Here is a 25,827-nt window from a genome sequence, read left to right as displayed (position 1 = left end):
CGCACCGCTTTCAATCTCATCTTTTGCCTAAGCACGCGTCCCTCTCACAGGTTTGCTAATTGAATTAATATGAAGGCTGCAGTCCCGTGCCATGGCTGGAAATGCTGTCCTGGACTGTTTTACAGATGACCATAAAAATACAGAACTTACTAAAGTGTACTCCTGGATTGGTCCTTATTGTAATGATGATGTTGAGGGAAAGAAGGGTCAGGCAAAGTGAATATTTCCACCTAATCTTTTTGTTCTCTTAGGAGATACGCCACCACCAGAAGGGTCTGGCACTGGCTTTCTCCCCTCTCCTCATTGATTACACATTCGGCTGAACTGAACGTGTATGGGGGTTGTCAGGAGAGGTGGCTGTCAGCTGAGTGATCATTCAAACAGCTACTGAATTGTGTATGGCCACCTTTAGACACAGCATGTCCGGATTTCATACTTGAGGGCATCTGTGCTGGTCCCATGTTCATACCTGCACTGATGAGAAAAAAGATGGTTTAATATATTCAAATGAACCTCTAGGAGCAACGGAGGCGTCGCCATTACACCTAGAGCCTCTGCTCTCTCTGCAAATTACTCACCCTCTGCACGACATCATCACACCTGGTCCTGTCAATTAATGTGGAGAGGGCACGGCAGTTGCAGAGAGAGCAGAGCCTCTAAGTGTAACTGCAACCCCCCTATTGCTCCTAGAGGCTCATTTGCATATATTAAAACTTAATTGTTCTCAGCAACACAGACACATATGAACATGGGACCAACACAGATGCCGTCAGCTGCTAAGCGCACATGTAACAGGTCAGCCAGTTTTATATGTAGAAATCTTCTGACAGATGCCCTTTAAAGCAGGCCTTCTATTGGCACCTGTTCTCATGAGCTCCCAGATATTTCTTGCCATCTGGGTGATTGATGGAAAACATTAAAGTGATTTCCCATGGTAGAAATTATTTCTCTTTTGTGTTGTGGGAAGTATAGCCCCATATGTGCCAGAACTGTAAAGTAAATGCTACAGTGTCTTTGTAGCCATTTGGGCTAATAGAGGAAGGCACTGAACTTGTTCTTTGACTCAGAATGTTCTAATAGAGTTTTTGAAAATGGATTTTGTAAACCACATAACCCCTGTGACCCTAAGGCCTCATGCACACGACCGTTGTTGTGTCCGTTGTTCCGTTTTCTGCGATTTTCTGCGGACCCATTGACTTTCAAAGGGTCAGTGGAAAACTCTGCTAATGCACAGTTTGTCATCCGCGTCCTTGATCCGTGTTTCCAGTCCGTGAAAAAAATATGACCTGTCCTATTATTTTCACGGACAATGGTTTGCGGACCCATTCAAGTCAATGGGTCCGTGAAAAAACACGGATGCACACAAGATTGTCATCCGCATCCGAGCGTCTGCATCCGTTTTTTTCATGATCATTTGCATGGCAAACTAAACTTAGATTTTTTTTTTTTACTTTCCTTCATGTTTGGAGATCCTCCAAAAATAAAGGAAGACACACGGAAACAAAAACGGACACGGATCACGGAACCCCTTTTTGCGGACCGCAAAAAAATACTGTGTGCATGAGGCCTAAGGCTACTTTCACACTCGCGTTTGGTGCGGATCCGTCATGGATCTGCACAATGGATCCGTTCAGATAATACAACCGCCTGCATCCGTTCAGAACGTATCCGTTTGTATTATCTGTAACATAGTCGTCTTAACACCATTGAAAGTCAATGGGGGACAGATCCGTTTTCTATTGTCAGTGAAAACGCATCCGTTTGGCTCAGTTTCTTCAGACTGACACCAAAGCGCTGCAAGCAGTGTTTTGGTGTCCGACTCCAAAGCGGAATGGAGACACAACGGAGTCAAACTGATGCATTCTGAGCGGATCCTTATCCATTCAGAATGCATTAGGGCAAAACTGATCAGTTTTGGACCGCTTGTGAGAGCCCTGAACGGATCTCACAAACGGAAACCAAGACGCCAGTGTGAAAGTAGCCTAAATAAGTGGTTCGTCCTCCTACTGATATTGTACTGCCGCAATCTGCATATATTGGTCTGTTTTTCTGTCTACTAAGCAGATATCTCCCCTTTCTCACAGCTCTTTAATGTTGGCGGGAGTAGAACCACAAAGTACTTGTGAGCTGGAAGTGGATGCTGTAGCTGCTGATATTTTAAACCGCCAAGAAATTGAAGGTGTGTGTTCTTGTTTTTTTGCTCTTTTTTTTTTTTCCATCTACCTCAATCAATGAAGGTTTGAATTCTGCCCGTGCTTTCGCTTTAATCTGGTTTGTTTTGAGCAATGTCACCCAGAAATCTGGCTATTTGTCACATGTTATATGGTGGTTGTTAACTAGCTGTGAAATAGAAGTCTCTGACCATATAAAAATATGAAGTTGGGCGGAACAGTCAGTATTTCTTAGACATCATGCACAAAACCCTATGTGTGCAACTGTTGATATCAGCCGTGTGCATGCTGACATTTTTTTTAAAATTGTTTTTACATATGTAAAAATGTCCTATCCTTGTCCATAAACCCAACAAGAATAGGACATGTTCTGTGTTTTTTTTGTGGAACAGCGTTTCCATCTGATCTGAAAAAAATACAGTCCATAGAGCCTTATGTAAAAGTGAACAGCTGAAACTAAATGCATTTACATGTCTGAGGTATGTAATGATCTCTGATTAACCCTTTAAACAAAAATAGGTGAAATAAATATGTTATTACCATAGCACTATGATTATTTGTGAAGAAATTGTTAGCTTTGAAAGGACACATCCATAAACCATGTTGGCTTAACTTCTAAAAATCTAGTCAACGGAAAAAGTAAGAATTTGTCCCCAGCAACCATCAGATTATTGCTCTAAAAATTGAGTTGTTTCAACCTGCTTGCTTTCTATAGGCAGCTACTTTTCTCTGGCAAAGAGGCATCTCCCACAGAAAGTCGACCATCTCACTAGCGCCAGCTGGTGGAAGTAAAGTGGCGCTAGCGAGATGGTTTTCTTTCCTTGGGAGATACCTCTTTGCGTATTATTTTTCCGTCTCTATACACGGTTGGTCCCTTTATGGAGACGTCACACACAGCCTTTGCCCAGTCGTGCCCGTATTTCAGCCCGCAAACACTTGAATGGGTGGCGCAGTCCCGATTGATGCGATGTGGTGCGGAATGGAGGTACGGATCGGAAGCACTATGGACTGCTTACGTGGGTTTTCTGTCTGTGCCTCCACACCGCATGCACAACTTTTTTGTGGTATGGACCATCGGATGCAGACCCCTTTCAAGTGAAAAGGTCCACGTCAGCAGGCAGTGGGCACGCGGCCAGTGCCTGTGCATTGCGGACCTCAATTTGTATTCTGCAGCACAAGCCTTGCTGTCAAACGTTCATGTGCATGAGCCCTTAGACACTTTCCTGTAGGGAAACCTCGGCTCCTGTAGTGGTGGTTTAAGCATTCTAGAATTATAGTCCAGCTCTATATTCCTTGACTAATTTTGCTCAGCATCTTTGAGCAGGTTCTAATACAGTTTTCCATCACTGTAGTAGTGACAAGTATTTGCTGCTCCCGCATTCTGCAGAACCCCAATTATTAAAGAGGTCCTGTCACCCTGAACATGCAGTCTGATCAGCCAGCATCATGTTATAGAGGAGGTGCAGCTAAGTAGACTGGTCTATGGTGCTGTGAGAAAAAAATCTGTATAACTTGTAATGTGTTCATTTAAATTCCTGCTCATTCTGGACTTTGGAGTCCGGTGGGTGCTCCTAATAGCTATCTCTAGATGCACACTTGCACAAGAAAGCATGATGGGACCAACCAGTGGACTCCTAATGATCAGGAATTTAAATGCATAGATTACAAATTGGAAATAATCTTTCCCCCCCCAAAACTACGGTATATATAACCTGCTCAGCTCCTCCTGCCCTATAATATTCTGCTGACAGATCAGACACCCTGTTAAGATGGCGATAAACATGAGATAAAAGTTTGATTGTGGCTGCTGGCCTTAGAAAAACTAGTAATTGGCCATACTGGAAAACTGGAAAACTTTGGCAGTTTTCGGCCTAAGCTGCATGATTATGAGGTGATCGGCCAAGCACTTGCCATTGTGCTCAAGGTCTAGGGAGTCTATGTTTTTTTTTTTTTTAAACTGTCTCCCTGGTGGGCCAGTGTAGTCTGGCATGTTGCTGGTAGGATGGTTCGTACGAATGATCTCAGGGACAACATTAACTCAAATGTGTGACCAACTTTAAAGGTTCTCTTTAAAGAGGCTCTGTCACCAGGATCAACCCTATTTAACCAGACATATTGCCTGGCAGTGCTCATCATGCTGATTAAAACAATACCTTTCTTTTCTCTGTATGATAAATAGCTACAGAGAAATCTGCATTTATTTATTCATATGCAAATGAGAATTTCGAGCACTCAGAGGTGGGACATCTCATCTGAGCACTAACTTGTAACACCCACTGTGCTTTGCACACTACCCCCTCCCCTTGGTTGACAGGGCTGGACATGCTGATGGCAGAGCTGTGTCCTAGCATCAAATGTCATATACACTATGTACTATAGCTTCACCTCTTTGACATCTGCTCAGAAAGGTAATCTACATATTACTGCTTTATTCACCGGCACAGTGTATGATTAGAAAGACACCAGTAATATGTGTCAGCTTATAAACAGAGAAAAACATACCCCATATGTGGTAATGTTATAGCTTGTAATTTCAATGATCCACTGGATTCCCTGATGAAGGACAACGCATTGTCCAAAACACGTTGGTAGTTTGGCACTTGTAACGATCCGTAGCTTGTATAGTGACGTTACTAGGCCGCTCCACGAGCGAGCTTTCAATTCACTAGTACAGAGCAATGCCACCGGCCGGGGGCGTACTCCAGTAGAAAGATACCAGGCCCGCAAAACTCTGAAGTCAAGCCTGCAATAGAGGAAAAAGCACGGTGGAAGGTTCAATAGCAAGGTAATCTTGGTTTATGTATTGGCACGTACCTGTGGTCCTTCTCAAGCAGGGGAAACGGGGAGGATAGCGGGGAAGGTAGCGCGCGGTATCCGGAATAGAATTGTTTTACAATGTTATAGCTTGGTGGTTAAGTGATTTGTTTTTTGTATGTGGAGATCTCGGGTTTGAATCTTGAGAGACATACATTATTTTTTTTTCTTCCACATTTATCCCATAAAAAAAGTCTATATCATATTGAGAATAATGTTTTTATTAGAAAGCTAATAAATATTACTGGTTTCTATTATATTCTCAATATAGTAAGGCCTTGTTATTATTATATGATTATACATTATTTTAGTATAGCGTTTTAATATGGTTTTGAACAAGAGAAAAAAATAATTATAGAAAATGTATGCATCTTCTGGGATTTCAACCTAGGATTTCTACATGCAGGGTAAACCACTATACCACTAAGCTATGGAGATGCATGTTTTTCCCATGCTTATAAGCTGACACATATTACCAGTGTCCATAGGATCATATATTGTGCCTGTGAATAAAGCAGTAATATGTATACTTAGTGTGATGAAGCTATGTGTATCGTATTAATATATGATATGAAGATGCTATCACACAGCTCTGTCCTCAGCATGTCCAGCCCTGTCAATCAGGGGGAGTGTGCAGAGCACATGGGGTGTTACAGAGCAGTGCTCAGACGGTTCAGCCCCGCCTCTGGTGCTCCAACTTCTCATTTGCATGTGAATAGAAACGCTGATTTATCTGCAGCTGTTTATCATACAGACAAGGGAAAGGTGTTCTTTTCATCAGCATAATGAGTCTGGTTTAATAGGGTTGATCCTGGTGACAGAGCCTCTTAGTGTTTATTGCAAATGTTCACATTGTAAGGATACACTCACATCCTGCAGGTTTTTTTCAGCGTGGCTTCAACATGTGAACATACTTCAAAGATATAGGGGGAGATTTATCAAGCTGGTGTAAAGTAGAACTGGCTTAGTTGCCCATAGCAACCAATCAGATTCCACCTTTCATTTGCCAAAGGAGCTGTGAAAAATGAAAGGTGGAATCTGGTTGCTATGGGCAACTTAGCCAGTTCTACTTTACACCAGTTTGATAAATCTCCTTCTTAGATTTTTACTAATAGAAATTAGATAGACCAACACTTGTGAAACAAATGGGTCTGGTTTCTTTTCCTCTACAGCTCAGATTGGGAAGAATCCTGGTCTGCAGGCAATATGGGAAGATGAGAAGCAACGTCGTAGAGAGAAGCAGCAATCTTCCCAAATCGCTCCACCAGATTCACAAGGTAAGCAGCATGCAGGTATTAATAGGTATGTGTTTAGATGGCAGGGAGGGTTCTTCTATATTAGAGTTCTGTATGATTGGAAATCTTTCTATTTATCTTTCGTATAAAGCAGCCCTTCATCAGCATAAGGCCCCATGCACACTGCCGTGTTTCACAGCCGTGTGCGGGCCGTGGAACCGCGGCCTGGATCCCTCCTGAGAGCAGGAGCGCACGGCGTCACTGGTTGCTATGACGCCGTGCGCTCCCTGCTGCGGCTTCAATACAGTAATACACTGGTATGATCTATACCAGTGTATTACTGTACTGTGCCGGCAGCAGGGAGCGCACGACGTCATAGCAACCAGTGACGCCGTGCGCTCCTGCTCTCAGGAGGGATCCAGGCCGCGGTTCCACGGCCCGCACACGGCTGTGAAACACGGCAGTGTGCATGGGGCCTAAGCCGCATGCTTATTGCAGCATGTATATGAAGCAAATTATTTATGGCTATTTAGACAGGTTTTATATACTTGGCAATAGTTGTCATCCATTGACATTATACTTTTTTTAATTTATTTTTCTAGATAAGCAGAAGCATGATATGGTGCAGTAGACCCCTATTTCTGCACCATGAAGCAGTGTTTTAGCCCTTGGATCAGCCATGACTGCCTTCAGGAGCTAGCTCAATGGGTATAATCATGGTGTCAGTGCACACATCATATGACCCCTAACAATGAGTTAGCAAAAGGGTGGTATGACAAGTGCCACACGGAGATCTTGTGACTGGCACCATCTTTTCCCTTAGCAGCAGATAATCCAGGATGCAGGTGTATTGACCCTGCACATGTCCTATAGCCATTTTGCTTATGCAGGACTAACGTTTACAGTTAAAGGGGTTGTTCCACGAAAACAACTTATCCCCTATCTACAGGGTAAGGGGATAAGTGTCTGTTAGTCAGGAATCTGACTGCAGGGACCACTACCTATCATGAGAACAGGGCTCTCTGTTGAATGGAGTGGCAGACACATATGTCCTCCACTCCTTTCAACTCTATGGAACTGTCTGAGGTAGCCAAGTTACAAGCCCTCCGCTATCTCCAGCAGCCCTATGTAACTGAATAGAGCAACAGCACACATGATCTGTGGGGGCTACAGCGGTCAGACCCCCAGCAATGAGGCGCTTACACCTATTCTGTGGATAGGGGATAAGTTGTCTAAGAAAAGTACAATTACATATGTTTTAACTAAATTGTGGGAACATACTGTCAGATGTGTGGATTGAAAAGTTATCTACTGATACGATCACAGAAACCTGCTCACAAAGGACTTGAAACCGCAGTAGAAAAGACAATTGTCTGTTGTCCTCTAAATTTTCGGAAGCCCAACGTATTTGTTCCGTATGCTCAGTGATGCATCCACAAGGGACCTTTCACACTGAGTTTTTTGGTGGTGACTTTGGCTTGTTTTCCATGTCAGAAAAGGTCCCAAATAATGACTCCCAAGTAGGGATGATCAGATCGACTTCGGGTGAAACATAAGTGGTACCTTGAAACCAAACCCGAGTTCGGTAAAAGGTTTTTTACAGTAGAAATTAATTTATGAGAATTTGCGAAGTAATAACTTCGGCTCACAGGACCCAATACATTCTAATACTATACGGAGCGCTCGCTTCGTACGGTATTCTAACGAAGTTTTATGCAAATCAACTTTTCCGCTCGATTCCGCTCGTCCCTACTTCCAAGCAGCAACCAATTCATTTCAGTGGGAAGCAACGCATCTGTGTTTTTTTTTTATTGTGCTGGAAAAAAGAAGGAGCATGCTCTGTCTTGGCGCGGAATCCGCACTGATTTTCCCATTGCAATGAATGGAAAGTTTCATAATAACACTCAAAACACGTGTTTTGAGTGTTTTTGCAGTTTTCGGTGCAGAGCCAAGTCAAAAACCGCAAGCAGAAATTGCAGTTTTGCATTGAAGTATACACCCCCAAAAAAGCATTGAAAAACCAGCATTAAAAATATGCCTTAAAACCCCACTTTTAAAATCGATGGATTCTGTGCTGATTTTTGGAGGCAGATTTTCAAAATCAATCATATGAACTTACTGTAAGTGTTTTAATGTGCATGTTCTATTGTGGGCTTACAGGGCGTTGCTACTGTCATAGGTGGTAGGGGCTAGGGATAAGAGGTGATACTTGTATGTCCGTTCCGTAGCCCCGCCAAAAAAATAGAACATGTCCTATTCTTGTCCATTTTAGTTGCAATGGATCCGCAAAAAAAAAAAGATACTTTTTTTCTTTTTTTTTTGGGCGGACCGCGTGTATGAGTGTATGAGCTGCTCCATAGCTCCTCTCCTCTGATGCGTATGATGACTTTAGCATCTAACCAGGAGCTGTGGAGCGACCCTCCTGAAGATTGTGGCTCCAACCCAGGTGCACTTGCTGGAGTGGTGCCCGCAGGATTTTGAGTTCATTATTTTTTTTCATCACTACAGCCATTAAAACCAAGGACAGACGGAATTATCACCTCCTGTCCATGGCCTCTACCTACGTCTGTCAGTAGTTCATTGACAAAACTTCTGACAGACTTAAAGGGTATGTATCACTTCATCAAGTGGCATTTATTATTAGAGAAAGGTAATGCAAGGCACTTACTAATTTATTGTTATTATTCATATTGCTTCCTTTGCTGGCTGGATTCATTTTTCCATCACATTATACACTGCTTGTTTCCATGGTTATGACCACCCTGCAATCCATCAGAGGAGGCTGTGCTTGCACACTTAGGCCTCTTTCACACGAGCGTGTCCGGATGCGGTGCGGCAAACCCGCGCGAGTGGGTACCCAATTGCAGTCAGTTTTGACTGCGATTGCGTTCCGTTGTTCAGTTTTTATCGCGCGGGTGCAATGTGTTTTGCACGCGCGTGATAAAAAACTGACTGCGGTACCTAGACCCGAACTTATTCACAGAAGTTCAGGTTTGGGTTCAAGGTTGTGTAGATTGTATTATTTTCCCTTATAACATGGTTATAAGGGAAAATAATAGCATTCTGAATACAGAATGCTAAGTAAAATAGGGCTGGAGGGGTTAAAAAAAAATATATTTAACTCCCCTTAATCCACTTGTTCGCGCAGCCGGCATCTCTTCTGTCTTAATCTGTGAGGAAAAGGACCTGTGATGACGTCACTGCGCTTATCACATGGTCCATCACATGATCTTTTTTTTTACCATGGCGATGGATCATGTGATGGACCATGTGATGAGCGTAGTGACATTATCAAAGGTCCTTTTCCTCACAGATGAAGACAGAGTTAAGGTGAGTTAAATTATTATATATTTTTTTTAACCCCTCCAGCCCTATTTTACTTAGCATTCTGTATTCAGAATGCTATTATTTTCCCTAATAACCATGTTATAAGGGAAAATAATAATGATCGGGTCCCCATCCTGATCGTCTCCTAGCAACCGTGCGTGAAAATCGCACCGCATCCGCACTTGCTTGCGGATGCTTGCGATTTTCACTCAGCCCCATTGACTTCTATGGGGCCTGCTTTGCGTGAAAAACACACAAAATAGAGCTTGCTGCGATTTTCACGCAACGCACAAGTGATGCGTGAAAATCACCGCTCATGTGCACAGCCCCATAGAAATGAATGGGTCCGGATTCAGTGCAGGTGCAATGCATTCACCTCACGCATTGCACCCGCGCGGAAAACTCGCCCGTGTGAAAGAGGCCTTATAGGAAAAAGTGACGGCCTTTCTGGTGGTTGGGTCTGTGGGAGCTCACATAGCCTGGTGCTTTTTACTATAGTGTGCAAGCATGGCTATCGCTGATGGATTGCAGGGTGGTTATAAGCATGGAAAAAAGCAGTGTATAATGTGCTGGAAAAATGAATCCAGCCAGCAAAGGAGGCAATATGGGAAATCGCAATACATTAGTAAGTGGCTTGGTAAATGTTATTTGCAGTGAAGTGACACAACCCCTTTAAGGCCTCATGCACACGACTGTCGTTGTTGTCCACATCCGAGCCGCATTTTTTTGCGGCTCGGGTGCGGACCCATTCACTTTAATGGGGCCGCAAAGGATGCGGACAGCACTCCGTTTTGCGGACAAGAATAGGCATTATGACAATGGGCTGGCACACAGGCGGCTTCCGTTATTTGCGGATCTGCGGTTTGCGGACCACAAAAAACGGAACTGTCGTGTGCATTAGGCCTAAGCCTGTATTATACTAGCCGATTGTTTAAAAAATCATCAGTAACAAGTGTTTGTAGGAATGCTCGTTAGTGATGATCTGGCCGCCGATTTACCCGATGAATGAGCAAGCTCTCGTTCATCGGGCAATCCAGATTTTTAGGCTAGGTCTACAGGACGACATTTTGTTGCACCAATGTCGCGCGACAATTTTTATAATGATAGTCTATGGTGTCGCACTGCGACATACTGCGACGCGACAGTTGCAAAAAATCTGTTTGAGATGGATTTTTCCATGACGTTGCATTGCGACACCATAGACTATCATTATAAAAATTGTCGCGACAAATGTTGCAGTGTAGTTGTGCCCTATCTGTCACGCGACACATGTCGTTGTGTAGATCTAGCCTTAAGCAGGCTAAAAAAAAATGATTGTTTGCCGGCGGCAGATCGTGAGGTTTAATCCCACTCTGCTGCTGGTAGCTCCTCTCTAGGATGTGGAGGAGAATGCTGCATGGCCTCCTCCCAACAGCCGTCTGCAAATAGTTTATTCTAATACAGACCTTAGTTTGAAGGAGATAACTGGGATCTTATCTTTGATATTGACTTCCCAACCACCATCCATCAGCTAATTGACGGGGCCCCATCCCCTGATATAGCTTTTTACATTTTGTTGTAGCTGTACTTGGAAGTTGTGTAGGTCGGAAGTTCGGAACGTGAAGATCTGCTGTAATGTTAATTCTTCCAAACCCTTAATATAGGTTTGAGAACCAACTTATGTGTTGATTAATTTTGCCATGTTTTTTTGTCTAAAGATCGTGGATTTATTGCTGTGACAGAAAGTGAAAAAATGTTTCAGAAAAGACTTAAAGAAATCCTGAAACAAAATGACTTCTCAGTGTGAGTATGAGACGTTTTAGAAGCCAGGCAAGTAAATGGTTGCACCCTGTGAAGAACTGTCAGCTTCAATCACCGTTTTACCGCATCTAGTATCCAAATCTCCAAAAAATAATAAGATACCAGCAGTACTATGTTATATAGCTCCGAATCCTACATTACAATCCACAGGGTGAAAAGTGAGAAAGTTTTCTGTATATTTCTACGTAGATGTAAATTCAGAACTCCAGCAAGTGGCTGAACACATAACGTTTCGGTCAGTGGAGACCTTTTTCAAACTAATACCGCTATGAGAAGAAGAAAGTAGTTATCAGTGCTATGAGTGCTCATCCCACTGTGCGACATATTCTCCATAGTGCTGCTATCTACTTTCTCTCTTCTCATAGCGGTATAAGGGTCCATTCACACGTCCGCATCTGTTCCGCAATTTTGCGGAACAGGTGCGGACTCATTCATTTTCAATAGGGCCGGAATGTGCTGTCCACATCCACATTTGCGTATCCCCACTTCCGGATCCACACTTCCTTTCCGCAAAAAAATAGAACAAGTCCTATTCTTGTCTGCAATTGCGGATGAGAAAAGGCATTTTTTATGAGAGTGCCGGCAATGTGCAGTCCGCAAAATGCGGAACGCACGTTGGCGGTGTCCGTGTTTTGCGGATCCGCAAAACACTTACGGAGGTGTGAATGGACCCTTAGTTTGAAAAAGGGTCTCCATTGACCAGAACATCATATGTACAGCTGCTTGTTAATAGTGTTGGGCGCGAATATTCGAATAGCAAATATTAATCGTGAATATCGGCACTTCGAGCATTTGCGAATATTTAGAGTATAGTGATAGATATTCGGAATTTCGAATATTCTAGATTTTTATTTTTTATCAGTGGCCTCCCTTCTTGCTTATGGACCAATGAGAAGGCTGCAACGTCTTTGTCTGAGCTTAGTGACATCCCTAGCAACCAATAGGAAAGTTGCCTACCCCTTACTATATAAGAACCTCCCCTTGTATCCAGTATTTTGCAGATCTGAGAGAGACAGCAGTGTTATTGCTGTGCTCTGTGCTTTCCTGTGTCATTACATTAGATAGTTAGTTTGCTGGTTCTGCATACATACATGCTACATGCATAGTGCTATATGTATGCTACATACATACATACATACATAGTGCTGTGATGTCACAAGTTCACAACAATACTTAGTGCACCAATCACTAATATGTAGTCAGACCTGTTAAAATGTGAAGTTGCACGTATTGCGACAAAATATTTGGATCATTAGTGCCGATTTCACAATCGCGAATATATTGGAGCACTCTATCTGCATATAAAGCTAATGTAATGTTCTGCCGTGCCAACCATTTTCTCCAGTCTCGGGAAACTTCTAGCAGCTTGAAAAATGTAGCTATAGTGACCCACACCTGTATTTTGCGCGCATTACGCTGACATTACATTGTCGATTTTTTACGATCAAGAAAATAATCTTGAATTTGCGAATATCTAACGAATATTCTACCAAATGTTCGCGAAATATCGCGAGTTAGAATATTGCAGTAACTGAAGACAGTTGCAGTAGAGGCCTGGCAGAGCATCACCAGGGATGAAACCCAGCGTCTGGTGATATCTATGTGTTCCAGACTTCAGGCTGTAATTGACTGCAAAGGATTTGAAACCAAGTATTAAAAAGTGAAAGTTTGATTTATGATTATTATTTTGTCCCATTACTTTTGGTCCCTTAACAAGTGGGAGGCACATATGCAAACTGTTGTAATTCCTACACTGTTCACCTGATTTAGCACACTGTTCATTTGGCACATCTTGTTTGTTTCATTTCAAATCCAACGTGGTGGTGTATAGAGCCAAAAATGTTAGAATTGTGTCGAAGTCCCAATATTTATGGACCTGGTTGTATGTACCTTGTAGTGCTGGAGTTTTTTCTGTGTGAACAGGGTGAGGACCCTACTCCAAGCACCTGAAACGGTGTGCCACAAGATATCTATTACATAGATGTAAATTCATATATACAAAAGCGTTTGAGTTGTGGCCATACACATTTAATAGCTGTGCGTCAAGCGTGAATGTGTTTTCAATGGGGGGAGGGGAGTAAGCCACTGCCTGAGACTTCTGTTGGAGGTTTATCTCCCATGAGATCAAAGGGATGTGAATGCTGAACTTCAACATGCCTGATCCTTCATCTGTTGGAAGAGAGCCTTCACATCCTCATACACATAGTGTAATCAGCCGGTTCCACCGAAATCAGAGACTTCATCAGGCTTTGCTTTTGGGTGTGTGGCCTGCTTTATAGTTCAGCATCTTTTGCTTAGAAAACAGCTACTTACTGGTATCTGTGATCACAACTTTTCTGGAGTAGGAGCTTCGTTTGCATTGTCATAGACATTAACAATCCTGCCAGTATTGTGCTACCACGAGCTAGGTTTCTTGCTAAGAAAGTTGTATATTTTCTCCAGTTTATAAGAATTATTTATTAATTACAAAAAACAAAAACTGTACATTTTACGAATAACCCAGCGTAATGGAAGGCATCACTGTTTAGCTTTACGTTCTTCGGATCCATCAGAAGAACAGAAAAAAAATTAAAAAAATGGATCTGTTATTTTGAGCATCAGTTATGATCAGTTTGTGTCTCTTCCATCAGAGATCAGTTATTTTTGACAACAGAAAATCCTGCATTCAGTACCCCCGGCTAAAATAACTGATCTCTGATGGAAGTGACATCATAACTGATGCTCAAAGAAAGACGGATCAGTTATTTTTAGGCTACTTTCACACTTGCGGCAGAGGATTCCAGCAGGCAGTTCCATCACCGGAACTTCCTGCCGGATGCGGCAATTACGGACGCAAACGGATGCATTTGTGAGACTGATCCGGATGCAGATCCGTCTAACAAATGCATTGCAATACCAGATCCGTCTTTCCGGTTGTCATCCGGAAAAACTGATCCGATATATTTTTTTCTTCTCATTTTTAAAGGTCTGCGTATGCACAGATCGGGAAACTGGATCAGTTTTTTCTGGAACACTTAGTACCGGATCAGGCATTAATACATTTCAATGGAAATTAAGGCAGGATCCGGCATTCCGGCGAGTGTTCAGGATTTTGGGCCGGAGAAAAAAATTCAGCATGCTGCAGTCATTTCTCTGGCCAAAAAAACGTAAGAGGGATTGAACTGATGCATCCTGATGCAGACTGAATGGATTCTCTCCATTCAGAATGCATTAGGATAAAACTGATTAGTTTTTCTCCGGTATTGATCCCCTAGGATGGAACTCAATACCGGAAAAGAAAACGGCTACTGTGAAAGTAGCCTTAGTCCAAACTGATGCTAACTGAGCATAACTGATGCTCAAAATAAAGGATCAGTTTTTTCCATTCTGTGCTTTTGACTGATCAGAAGAACAGAAAGCTAAACGGTAATGTGAACTCATCCTAATTTGCGGAGTGTTTTTTGATTGAAAGAGTAGTAGATTCACTGAACCGCCTTCAAGGCAGAGTAGAGGAAATTTAATTTAATCATGTCTGCAATAGACACTGAGCTAAGATGCTGACCTGGTAATATAAAGATGTCTAGCCGGGCCACTTGATCTTTTTCTGCAGTTTTTTACTTTATCTTGGCTATTTCTTATGTTATTTCCCTGCCATTCCTTGAAAACAGGACACTGTCACATTCGATGGACTCCGGCAGCGCTGCAGAAGATTTCTCTGCGGAGCTAACATTGCATTCACAGTTGGATCTGTCGGAGTCTGTTCCTTGTACACCAGCCAACTTAGTGGAGGTGCACAGAGATCCGCAGGAAAGTAAGACCCTCTGCTTCTTGATATTTATGATGCTTAAAGGGGTTACATAGAAAAAGATTTGTGTGTCCTAAATGTCTGATGTCTATATTCTGTCACAAATTAAATTTGTGAAGGAAATCTGTTGACCATATTTAATCTTTTTGGTGAGCAGATCACGAGTAAAGATGACATCATATATATTCTTCTTTCTTAGAAATTGAGCCATGTGAAGATAAAGACTGTACAGATGCTTTGATTGATGAAGAAGCCATTTTAAATATCATGGAAAATAGTCAGTGCTTCCAACCTGTTTCTCAGAGGTTGAGCCAGTCTCCTGTCTTCTGTGAGTAAATCTTTGTGTGTACATTTATGTCCATTCTTAGAGGGAACCTGTCAGGAGATTACATGCAGCTATGGTATACTCTAAAATGCTGAGGAATTTCAGAGAAAATCTCATTTCCAAATGATCTAGGACTTTTATGGAGTAATCTGGGTGTCTCCCTGTGCAGCCCATTTTGATTGACAAGTCTCTTTTATTTATTTTTTTGCATGGAGAGAGACAAATGTCAATCAAGCCAAGCTGGTGTGGAGCTGCCCAGATGCCACTTTTCTTTGTTCTGTCAGTGTGTTCGGGTAGAACAGTCCTGTTCAGGCATTATTAGGACAGCATTCCCTCCTGGCAGAAAAAATCAATTGACTGAGCTATGTTCTAAACCAGGGGTGCACAACTTGCGGCCCCCGTCCTGCTGGGCAGAAACACAGCTGATCGTGCGATCAGCTGTGTTTCTGCCCGGAGCGCCGCACAATTGCAGGGTTACAGCTCCTGCTCCTGCACTGTAGCAGGAGCAGGACGGGTCCCCGGCTCTCAGAGACTGCATGAGACCCGAGGAGAAGGCAGAAGCAGTGTATCAGCGCTTCTCCTCACACAGGTGAGCAGCGCGCTGTGCAGTTTAGACCCGGTGATCACGTGATCGCCGAGTGTCAGGGCCACTCTGACACAAAGTCCCCCTCAGACGGCTGGTTTTCCTTTTGGATGCTCCAGTTACAGTGGAAATAGTGCAAAAAAAGTCTGTGTCCCCCAAAGGACTTTTATGGACCTTTTGGGGACAAATTATGTGGCAGCACTGACCATAAACAAGAAAGATGGGCAGGTGCAAAGTCCTAAGGGTGTTGGCTAGTAACCCAGGAAAATCTAGGAGATATGCTCCACATGGGTAAATAAACTTTTTACACTTTTATCGCTTTTAGAGTGCTGTCAGTGTCACCCCAAAGGTCTTTTTGTAGCAGAAATATATATATATAAAAAATAGTAAAATACATAAAAGAAAAAAAACTTCCACACCAACCAAAACCATTACAATTATCACCCCATTCATGTGAAACTATACATATTGTATGATAAAACGATCCAAAACATATAGGGAACTAATTATAATAGTTTGCATACTTTAATAATGAGCTATAGTTTGAACAAAAATAACTTTAAAAAAAAAAAGTGGTTTCCCCCTAATAAAACTAAAAAAATATATTAAAAAGCCCTGTGTTATGTAATAAAAAGCTGCAAAAGTTATTTTGGTAGTCCAAAAAAAAAAAAAAAAGTTACAAGTGTTTGAACCACGTGTGCTAAATCACAAAAAATTGACTGGTCATTAAGGCCTTTTCAGGCCTGGTCTTTATAGGGTTAACCATTAAGTGCTTTCCTTGCTAGTAAGGCCTCATACACACGACCGTACCTTTTTCATTCATTTTCAATGAGGCCGGAATGGATGCGGACAGCACACTATGTGCTGTCCGGATCCGCAATTCCGTTCCCGAAAAAAATAGAATATGTCCTATTCGTGTCCGCAACTGCAGACAAGAAAAGGCATTTTCTATTATAGTGCCAGCGATGTGCGGTCCGCGAAAATGCGTGTGAATGGACCCTTATTGTCAGCACATCTCACCGTGTAATCAGGAATGTGCTACCGATAATCGATGGAAGTGAATGAGGGAGGAATGACTGTGGTAGTGATCATTCCTCCCCAGTCACTTTGCATTAGGCCTCTTTCACAGTACCGTATGGCTATTTCAGTGTTTTGAGGTCCGTTTTTCACAGATCCGTTGTTCAGTTTTTTTTGTTTCCGTTGTGTTTCCGTTCTGTTTTTCCGTATGGAATATACAGCATACAGTAATTACTTAGAAAAAATTGGGCTGGGCATAACATTTTCAATAGATGGTACCGCAAAAACGGAACGGATACGGAAGACATACGGATGCGTTTCGCTGACCCATTGATTTGAATGGAGCCACGGAACGTGATTTGCGGGCAATAATAGGACATGTTCTATCTTTGCACTGAACGGAGATACGGAAACACGGAAATGGAATACATACGGAGTACATTCGTGTTTTTTTTTGCGGAACCATTGAAATGAATGGTTCCGTATACGGACCGTATGCGGAACACGAAAAATGGCCCGCAAAACGGAAAAAATACACGGCAGTGTGAAAGAGGCCTTAGCCTGTATAATAGGCTGATGCAAAGAAGCGCTGATTAACTTCTTTTTTTTTTTTTGCGGCCCCTTGAAATAGTGTGATGTGACAATGCGGCCCCCAGACCAAAAAAGGTTGTGCACCCCTGGTCTAAACACTATAGTTGCCCACAATGTATTTTCTTCACATTAATCAGCAATTATTTATGTAACAAACAGGAAGATTGAAATCAAGGTAAGTAGCTCCATCCTATCAGCCGCTAGCTCAGTCATACGTGAAGAATGGTCTGCGCCCCTCCTCAATACCTATGTCTTAGACATGCTGTCAATTGGGTGATTTTGACACAAGGTATATTACAAGGTGTGATAATGAAATGCAGTTACAATGTTTCATACAATGCATAAATGAAAGTATAGATACAAGTATTAGGCTCCATTCACATGTTCGCAACATGTTTTGCGGATCCGCAAAACACGGACAGCGGCAATGTGCGTTCCGCATTTTTCTGCAGACCGCACATTGCTGGCACTAATAGAATATGTTCCATTTTTTTGCGGAACGGAAGTGCGGAACATCGTGCTGCCCCGTAGAAATGAATGGGTCCACAAGCGGAACGAAATTGCGGACGTGTGAATGGAGCCTAACATACATGAAAACATAGATGCTGGATGGTCCGGCAGGGCACTTGCTCAACTGCTGGTCCAATTACGGTCTGTGACTGCGGGAAATGGGTGACTGGGATTTTCCCTTTCTTGCAGTTGGTGGTAATATAATAGAAATGCTGCCTTTTGGAATAACCTTTTAAGAATTCCCATGGCTTACTTAAAGGAGTTCTCTAATCTAAATGGGAAAGCCAGATTGGGCCGATTTCAGATGAGCAGTGGAAGTCGATCCTAGCACTCACCCCGCAACTGTCAGTCTGTGAGGGGCAGCGTATGTCCCAGCTGTTTTTATTGCACCGGGTGTATAGGACTCCGGAGTTTTTATGCCGGATAGGTGTTCGGGAGGATGCGAATTGTTCTAGATGTGGCATCAGCCCTGCTTCCTTGTTACACATGTTTTGGGATTGTGCGGAGCTCCGGAATTTCTGGGCCTCGGTTCTAACCTTAATAAAAGACTCATTTAATATCACCGTTCCGCCTGGTCCGAGAATGTGTATAGTAGGAATTTTAGACATCAAAAATCGCCATCACCGTCTGGGAGTGTAGCGTCTGCTATTCCAGGCTAGGAAACTAATAGCCAGATTTTGGCTTAGACCGCAATCTCGGACTAGGGGAGAATTCCTTAGTAGGATGTCAGATATAATACGCTTAGAAAAAGGTGTATATGTTAAAAGACAATGTGTAACGAAGTTTAACAAAATATGGGATAAGTGGGAGAAATTTAGGTTACAGTGTCCGGATTAGCTTCTCTTCTCAGTTGGACTGTGGGAAGGCAGAGACATAGTCCTTGTGTCTGTATGATTTTCTTTTTCCTTTAGCTTAATTAGCTTTAGATGCCTGTTGTTTGAAAGTGTTTAGCACTACGTAGGATTGGTGTGAAGAGGAATGTTAAAAAGATAGGAGAAGTACACTAATGGCTATGCTTATGATGTATTAATAAGATAACCGTTGTTGGAGTTCGGATCCATTCCATCGCTCAGGTAAGGGGGGGGGGGGGGGAGAATGGGTTTTAGTTGGGCAGGGGGGGTTGGTCCTATATTCATTTATTATGATGGATGTGGAATGTAGTTTCTACATGTTATACTGTGTAACTAGATTATTTGATCTTATATGTATCCTATGCTATGCCAGTTGATATATTGCATACTCAAGGAAGTGATTCTGTGGCCAATCATGTACTGCTATGATACTATTGTTGTCGCCTGTTGCATGTATACTGTGCAGACTATTTTCTTTGTATTTTTGTGTTTTTCAAAAAAAAAAGTCAAATAAAAATTATCTGATTAAAAAATAAAAATAAAAAAAAGCTGTCTAATTTTATGATATTGATGAAGGATCCTCAGGATAGGGTAGTGATAGCTAACCTCCGGCACTTCAGCTGTGGTGAAACTATGACTCCCAGCATGCTCCATTCAGCTGGAGTACCAGAGGTTAGCCGCCATCACAGGGATAGGTTATCAATATCGTGAAAATGGACTACCCCTTTAACCAAGCCTTTTTGTATGTCACTCAATATTATGGATGTGTGCAGCAGTAAGTGGAAAGCAGCTTCTTATTGATAGATCGCTTGTAAGGGACAGAGTTAATGAATTGTACAGTTGTGTTCAAAATTATTCAACCCCCACTGAAATTGAGTGTTTTGGCCAGTTTGACATTGATTTTGATCATTTCAGTCATTAAATGAAAGAGGCACTTGTAAGTCAGACAAATATAACATAACATTTATAATGAAATAACCACAAATGTATTTTCTGTGCTCACATCATTATCAGTTTTATTCAACCCCCAAGTGACATTCAATCTTAGTACTTAGTACAACATCCTTTTCCAGTTATAACAGCTTTTAAACGTGAAGCATAGCTTGACACAAGTGTCTTGCAGCGATCTACGGGTATCTTTGCCCATTCTTCATGGGCAAAAGCCTCCAGTTCAGTCACATTCTTAGGCTTGCGCGCTGCAACTGCTTTCTTTAAGTCCCACCAGAGGTTCTCAATCGGATTTAAGTCTGGTGACTGCAATGGCCACTTCAAAATGTTCCAGCCTTTAATCTGCAACCATGCTCTAGTGGACTTGGAGGTATGCTTGGGATCATTGTCCTGTTGAAAGGTCCAACGTCTCCCAAGCCTCAGGTTTGTGATGGACTGCATCACATTTTCATCCAATATCTCCTGGTACTGAAGAGAATTCATGGTACCTTGCACACGATGAAGCTTCCCTATACCTGTAGAAGCAAAACTGCCCCAAAGCATGATTGACCCCCCGCCATGCTTCACAGTAGGCAAGGTGTTCTTTTCTTCATAGGCCTTGTTCTTCCTCCTCCAAACATAGCGTTGATCCATGGGCCCAAACAGTTCTAATTTTGTTTCATCAGTCCACAGAGCACTATCCCAAAACTTTTGTGGTTTGTCCACCTGACTTTTGGCATACTGCAGTCGACTCTTCTTATTCTTTGGAGACAGCAAATGGGGTGCGCCTGGGAGTTCTGGCATGGAGGCCTTCATTACGCAGTGTGCGCCTTATTGTCTGAGCTGAAACTTCAGTACCCACATCTGACAAATCTTTTTTCAGTTCCTTAGCAGTCACACAGGGACTTTTCTCCACTTTGCGCTTCAGGTAGCGCACAGCAGTCGAAGTCAGCATCTTCTTTCTGCCACGACCAGGTAGCGTTTCAACAGTGTCCTTTGCCTTGAATTTGCGAATGATGCTTCCTATGGTGTCTCTTGGTATGTTTAACATCTTTGCAATCTTCTTATAGCCATTGCCTTTCCTATGAAGAGAAATCACCTCTTCTCTTGTCTTCCTGGACCATTCTCTTGACTTCACCATGTTTGTAAACACACCAGTAAATGTCTAGAAGGAGCTGAGTATCACAGTCCTTTTAAATCTGCCTAATTGGTGCTTATTATGCTTGATTGCTGCTCCTTGACATCCACAGGTGTTTTCAATACGTGATCGAAAACACTTGAATGAACCTCTGTTCTTAAGAGTAGTAGTCTTTAAGGGGTTGAATAATTGTGTCAATGAAGAAATCACAAAAAAAAACATTTTAATACTGTATTACAAAAACAATTGATGTCATTTTAGTTGCATTTGGTTCTTTAAAAAGTCCTTGTAAGATTTCATTCTGAACACAATTACAAATGTACACTAAATTCCCTAAAACCCTTTACAGCATTGGGGGTTGAATAATTTTGAACACAACTTGAATGATAAGAGACACATGAGGATGAGCTATTGGAGAGAAAAGGAGCCATATATTCTAGCACTGGGGTTCTCTTCAGTCTGTATGTACCCCTGGCCTGTTCTAATCTACCCTACCTATAAATATATGCTGGAGAGGGTGTCTTCTAGCTCACTTTACCATCTAGGACAGGGGTAGGCAACCTTGAAACTAAAACTCCCAGCATGCATACTTGCTCTGCTCTTCTAAGAGCGCTCATTGAAATGAATGCAGCCTTCTGGGAATTGTAGTTTCACAACAGCTGGAGTGGCAGAGGTTGCTGATCCCTGATCTAGGAGTTGGATCTAAAGTTAGTACTATTGATTCAATGGATCGAATAGATTGACAGCCATTCTTCTTGTTCCTTGGTGACCATCGATGTGTCAGTATTTCGTTTTAAGATCCAGTTGTTGGTGTGCCACTTTGGGGTGGGTAGATCTTTTGGTTACATGTTAATAGATCAAGTCTTCTAATGGTTTGGTCACATGTTAATAGAATAGGTCTTCTAATGGTTTGAAACTCACAGAAAAAAAAGTGTCCTAAACGGGTGGAAATGCTCTAAACCCAGACACTGTAGAGTGTCTATAACTGGGTGAGCAATTCCTCTGCATGCGGTCCGCAGATAACGGCAATCCCCAGCAAAAAATGCGTACAATGGAGGATGCCGGTGCGGACCGCAGGCACCACAAGAATATCTTACACAAAATGATACATTGTGCAGATGAAAAAATATATAAATACACAATTCACTGAAAAAAATGCACCAAAATGATAACTGACAATACTAGCTAATTCCTCAGGCCGATGTTAAAAGCTGAGAACTTTGCCAATCTCTTCAGGAACATATCGGAGCCCCTCATGCACCACGTCACGGTGTCTCAGCACGCATGGGGTCCTACCACTAACCTGCCTGTGGTGTGTGAACAGGGTCTTCTAATGGTTTGGTCACATGTTAATAGATCAGGTGTTGATTACAATATATTTTTGTCAGACAGCAGTGTATGGTAAAGACCTTAATTCGTTATCTTGCCATTTGGTGTATTAGTATGAATGCTATATCCTAAATCCCACAAATCACGTCTTATTGATTTCTAGCGCTGTGTAAAGTCTGCCGGATACGCTGACCACCCAGGAGCTCTACACATTTGAGCTCATCCAAGCTAAATTGTATCTAACCCTCTGCAGTGGGACAGCGGAGTGAAGAATGATTTGTGTTGTAAAGAGATTTATTGCTTTCTCCCTGCGGGGTCCTAAAAAGCCTGAGACCGATAAGACCTAGAAACGGCAGACACCAGATCAAGGAGCTACAATTACATGATTGATGATGGCTGATTTCACAGAGTGCTTTCTGCCTGCCTTTCAATGAGCAGTCAGACATTAATGTCTTGAGCCTCTCTTTCTGTTTTTCAGCATGAGCCTCTCTTTCTGTTTTTGTCATTTTCTCTAATTGTTCAAAATATAATCTTTTTTACACTGAAATATAATATTGCGTAGATTTTTATTAATTCATGAATGGTTTCATTAATGATCCTGCCAGTTTTCTTGTTTCATGCTGTGTAACATTTTCCTGCAGAGCCTAGGCATTAGTATTCCGCGTACAGATGTCAACATTGCGCCTCTGGCAAGGCACTCTGTTGTGGATCTGCATTCCAAGGAGTGGGTCCTGTAGGAAGATTTTACACAGCATGCAGCAGGGGGACCAGCAGGAATGGCCAATGAAATTGGATCTCGAGATAAGGTCTTTGAAAGTTAATGAAAGTTCATAGTTTTCCTATTACTGTTAAAGGGAGTCTGTCATCAGCATTTCATGTTTTTAACCCTTCCTATAGCTTTCTAGCATCCTTACAGTTAATAAAAACGTTACCTTTAGCATCAATCCTGGACTTATAAAACCGTCAAAAAACATCTTTGTAGCATATGCAAATGAGTGCTCGCAAGTGCCCTGGGGCGGCGTTACCCTCGTAGGTGCCCTGCTAGCTCAGCCTTTTCTCCCCTTTCCCCCGCCCCTTCCTTCCCTCTGCCCGCCCATCCTTACCCTCTGACTGCCGATCTACTAACTTGTTGTTTCGAGGATACCCCGCGCCTGCGCACTCAGTCCGTCGGCCGGCGCATGCGCGCTGCGATGCCCAGTCCTTGTACGGCATCACAGTAATTAATGCGCATGCGCCGGCTTTGCGACGTTAGCCGGCGCATGCGCAATTGTTACTGTGATGCCTTACAAGGACTGGGCATCGCAGTGCGCATGCGCCGGCCGACGGACTGAGTGCGCAGGCGCGGGATATCGGCGAAACAACAAGTTAGTAGATAGGTGGTCAGAGGGAAAGGATGGGCGGGCGGAGGGAAGGAAGGGGCAGGGGAAGCGAAGAAAAGGCTGAGCTAGCAGGGCACCTACGAGGGTAACGCCGCCCCTGGGCACTTGCGAGCCCTCATTTGCATATGCTACAAAGATGTTTTTCAACGGTTTTATAAGTCCAGGATTGATGCTAAAGGTAACCTTTATTAACTGTAAGGATGCTAGAAAGCTATGGGAAGGGTTACAAACGTGAAATGCTGATGACAGACTCCCTTTAAGAGTTAATTTTAAAGGGGATTTGTCACATTGAACATGGAGTCTGACCTGAAGGCAGCATATTATAGAGCAAGTGGAACTGAGCAGACTGATATGCAGCTTTTATGGGACAACATTCAGTAAAACTTGTATTTCATTCATTTAAATGTCTGCTTATTCTGGGCTGTGCTGTCAAGGAGGCGGAGCTATCAGTGACTGACAGCCTTTCCTCTATGACTGTGTATACAGAGATAGCTGTCAATCACTGATAGCTCCGCCTCCTTGACGTCAAAGCCCAGAATGAGCAGGAATTTAAATGAATGAAATACCAATGGACAAATGTTTTAACCATAAAACACTGACCGTTTAATACTTTATGAGCAACATTAAAGGGTTTTTCCAGAGTTAAGGTCCATTCACACGTCCGTAATTTGGGTCCACATTCGTTCCGCATTTTGTGGACCTATTCACTTTCAATGGGTCTGGAACGGATGCGAATCCGCATTTTCGGGATCCGCATCTGTTTTTTGGGATCCACAATTCCGTTCCTGAAAAAAATAGAACGTGTCCTATTCTTGTCTGCAATTGCGGACCAGAAAAGGCATTTTCTATTAGTGTCTGTGATGTGCGGTCCGCAAAATGCACATTGCAGGCGTCCGTGTTTTGCGGATCCGCAAAACACTTACGGACGTGTAAATAGACCCTAACAATGTCAATGGCCCCTCCTCAGGATAGATGATCAATATCTGATTGGTGGCAGTCCAACTCCTGGCACCCCAGCTATCAGCACTGTGCATATCAACTTACCTTGTATACAGGTGTGCTTGGTATTGTAGCCCTGCCCCATTCACTTGAATGAGACTGAGCTGCAAGTAAGCCATTTGACCAATGAACGTGATTTCACTGGTCTTGGAAGAGGGTCTCTGGTGATCGCCACTGCTTCTTCAAACTCCTGATCGTTGGCGAGGTGCCAGGAGTTGGACCCCTGCTGATCAGATATTGATGACCTGTTTTGAGGATAGGCTATACTGGTAAGTCCCCTTAAAAGTGAGCTTGCTATTATGACAACCTAATAAAATAAGGACATATGATATGATACATTATGGGTACAATTATATTCTGTAAACTAGCCCTAAAATATGGGACTGTATGGAATGCACTTTCCGGTTCTGAATGGCATCACATGATTTACTCTGGAGTCATGGGGGATATTATCTAGTCCGGCACTCCAGAATTCAGTCTTCTAAAGCTCAACTTTTTTGAGCTAATTTGCATGAAAGGTTTTGGGACTTATTGCATCATCTTAATGCCGCTCACTCCTGTTTTGAAAAGTGGGTGGGAAAGTAAGCCAGATTAACCAGTTGAGCTGATTTAAGACATATATCTATCAACTGCGACTGCAAAGTTTCAAAAATTATACCACTAAAGGGATGACGTAGACAGTGGAGTAACATCTCAGGACTGAAGTGAAAGACTTAGGCCTCTTGCACACGTTTTTTTTTTTTGCGGACTGTATACAGAACCATTTACTTCTATGGGTCCGCAAAAAAAAGGAATGTACTCCGTATGCATTTAATTTCCTTTTTTACGTTCCTTTCAAAGATAGAACATGTCTTTCTATTGTCCGCATAACGGACAAGGATAGTACTGTTCTATTTGGGGCCAGATGTTCCGTTCCGCAAAAAACAGAATGAACACGAATGTCACCTGTATTTTTTGCGGACTGCAAAACACTGAAAACGCCATACGGTCGTGTGCAATAGGCCTTAGAGGTAGAAAAATCTATGAAACATTTTGTGACTTTTGCTA

At 42.6% G+C, this 25,827-nt stretch overlaps 1 protein-coding gene across 1 annotated transcript in view; it reads left to right on the top strand.

Moving 5' to 3' along the window:
* REV3L (REV3 like, DNA directed polymerase zeta catalytic subunit) overlaps positions 1–25,827 on the top strand; it is a 205,877-nt gene that overhangs the window by 124,917 nt on the left and 55,133 nt on the right. The window contains exons 6-10 of the mRNA XM_044291751.1: positions 2,085–2,179; positions 6,158–6,262; positions 11,245–11,329; positions 14,995–15,137; positions 15,331–15,459. Coding sequence (XP_044147686.1) covers positions 2,085–2,179; positions 6,158–6,262; positions 11,245–11,329; positions 14,995–15,137; positions 15,331–15,459 — 557 coding nt within the window. The remainder of the gene's footprint in view (positions 1–2,084; positions 2,180–6,157; positions 6,263–11,244; positions 11,330–14,994; positions 15,138–15,330; positions 15,460–25,827) is intronic.

The sequence above is a fragment of the Bufo gargarizans genome, chromosome 4 (genome assembly GCF_014858855.1).
Source record: "Bufo gargarizans isolate SCDJY-AF-19 chromosome 4, ASM1485885v1, whole genome shotgun sequence".
In the NCBI taxonomy this organism is placed as follows: Eukaryota; Metazoa; Chordata; class Amphibia; order Anura; family Bufonidae; genus Bufo; species Bufo gargarizans.
The sequence above is the reverse complement of the archived record's forward strand: the minus strand, read 5'-3'. Positions and strand labels throughout refer to the sequence as shown.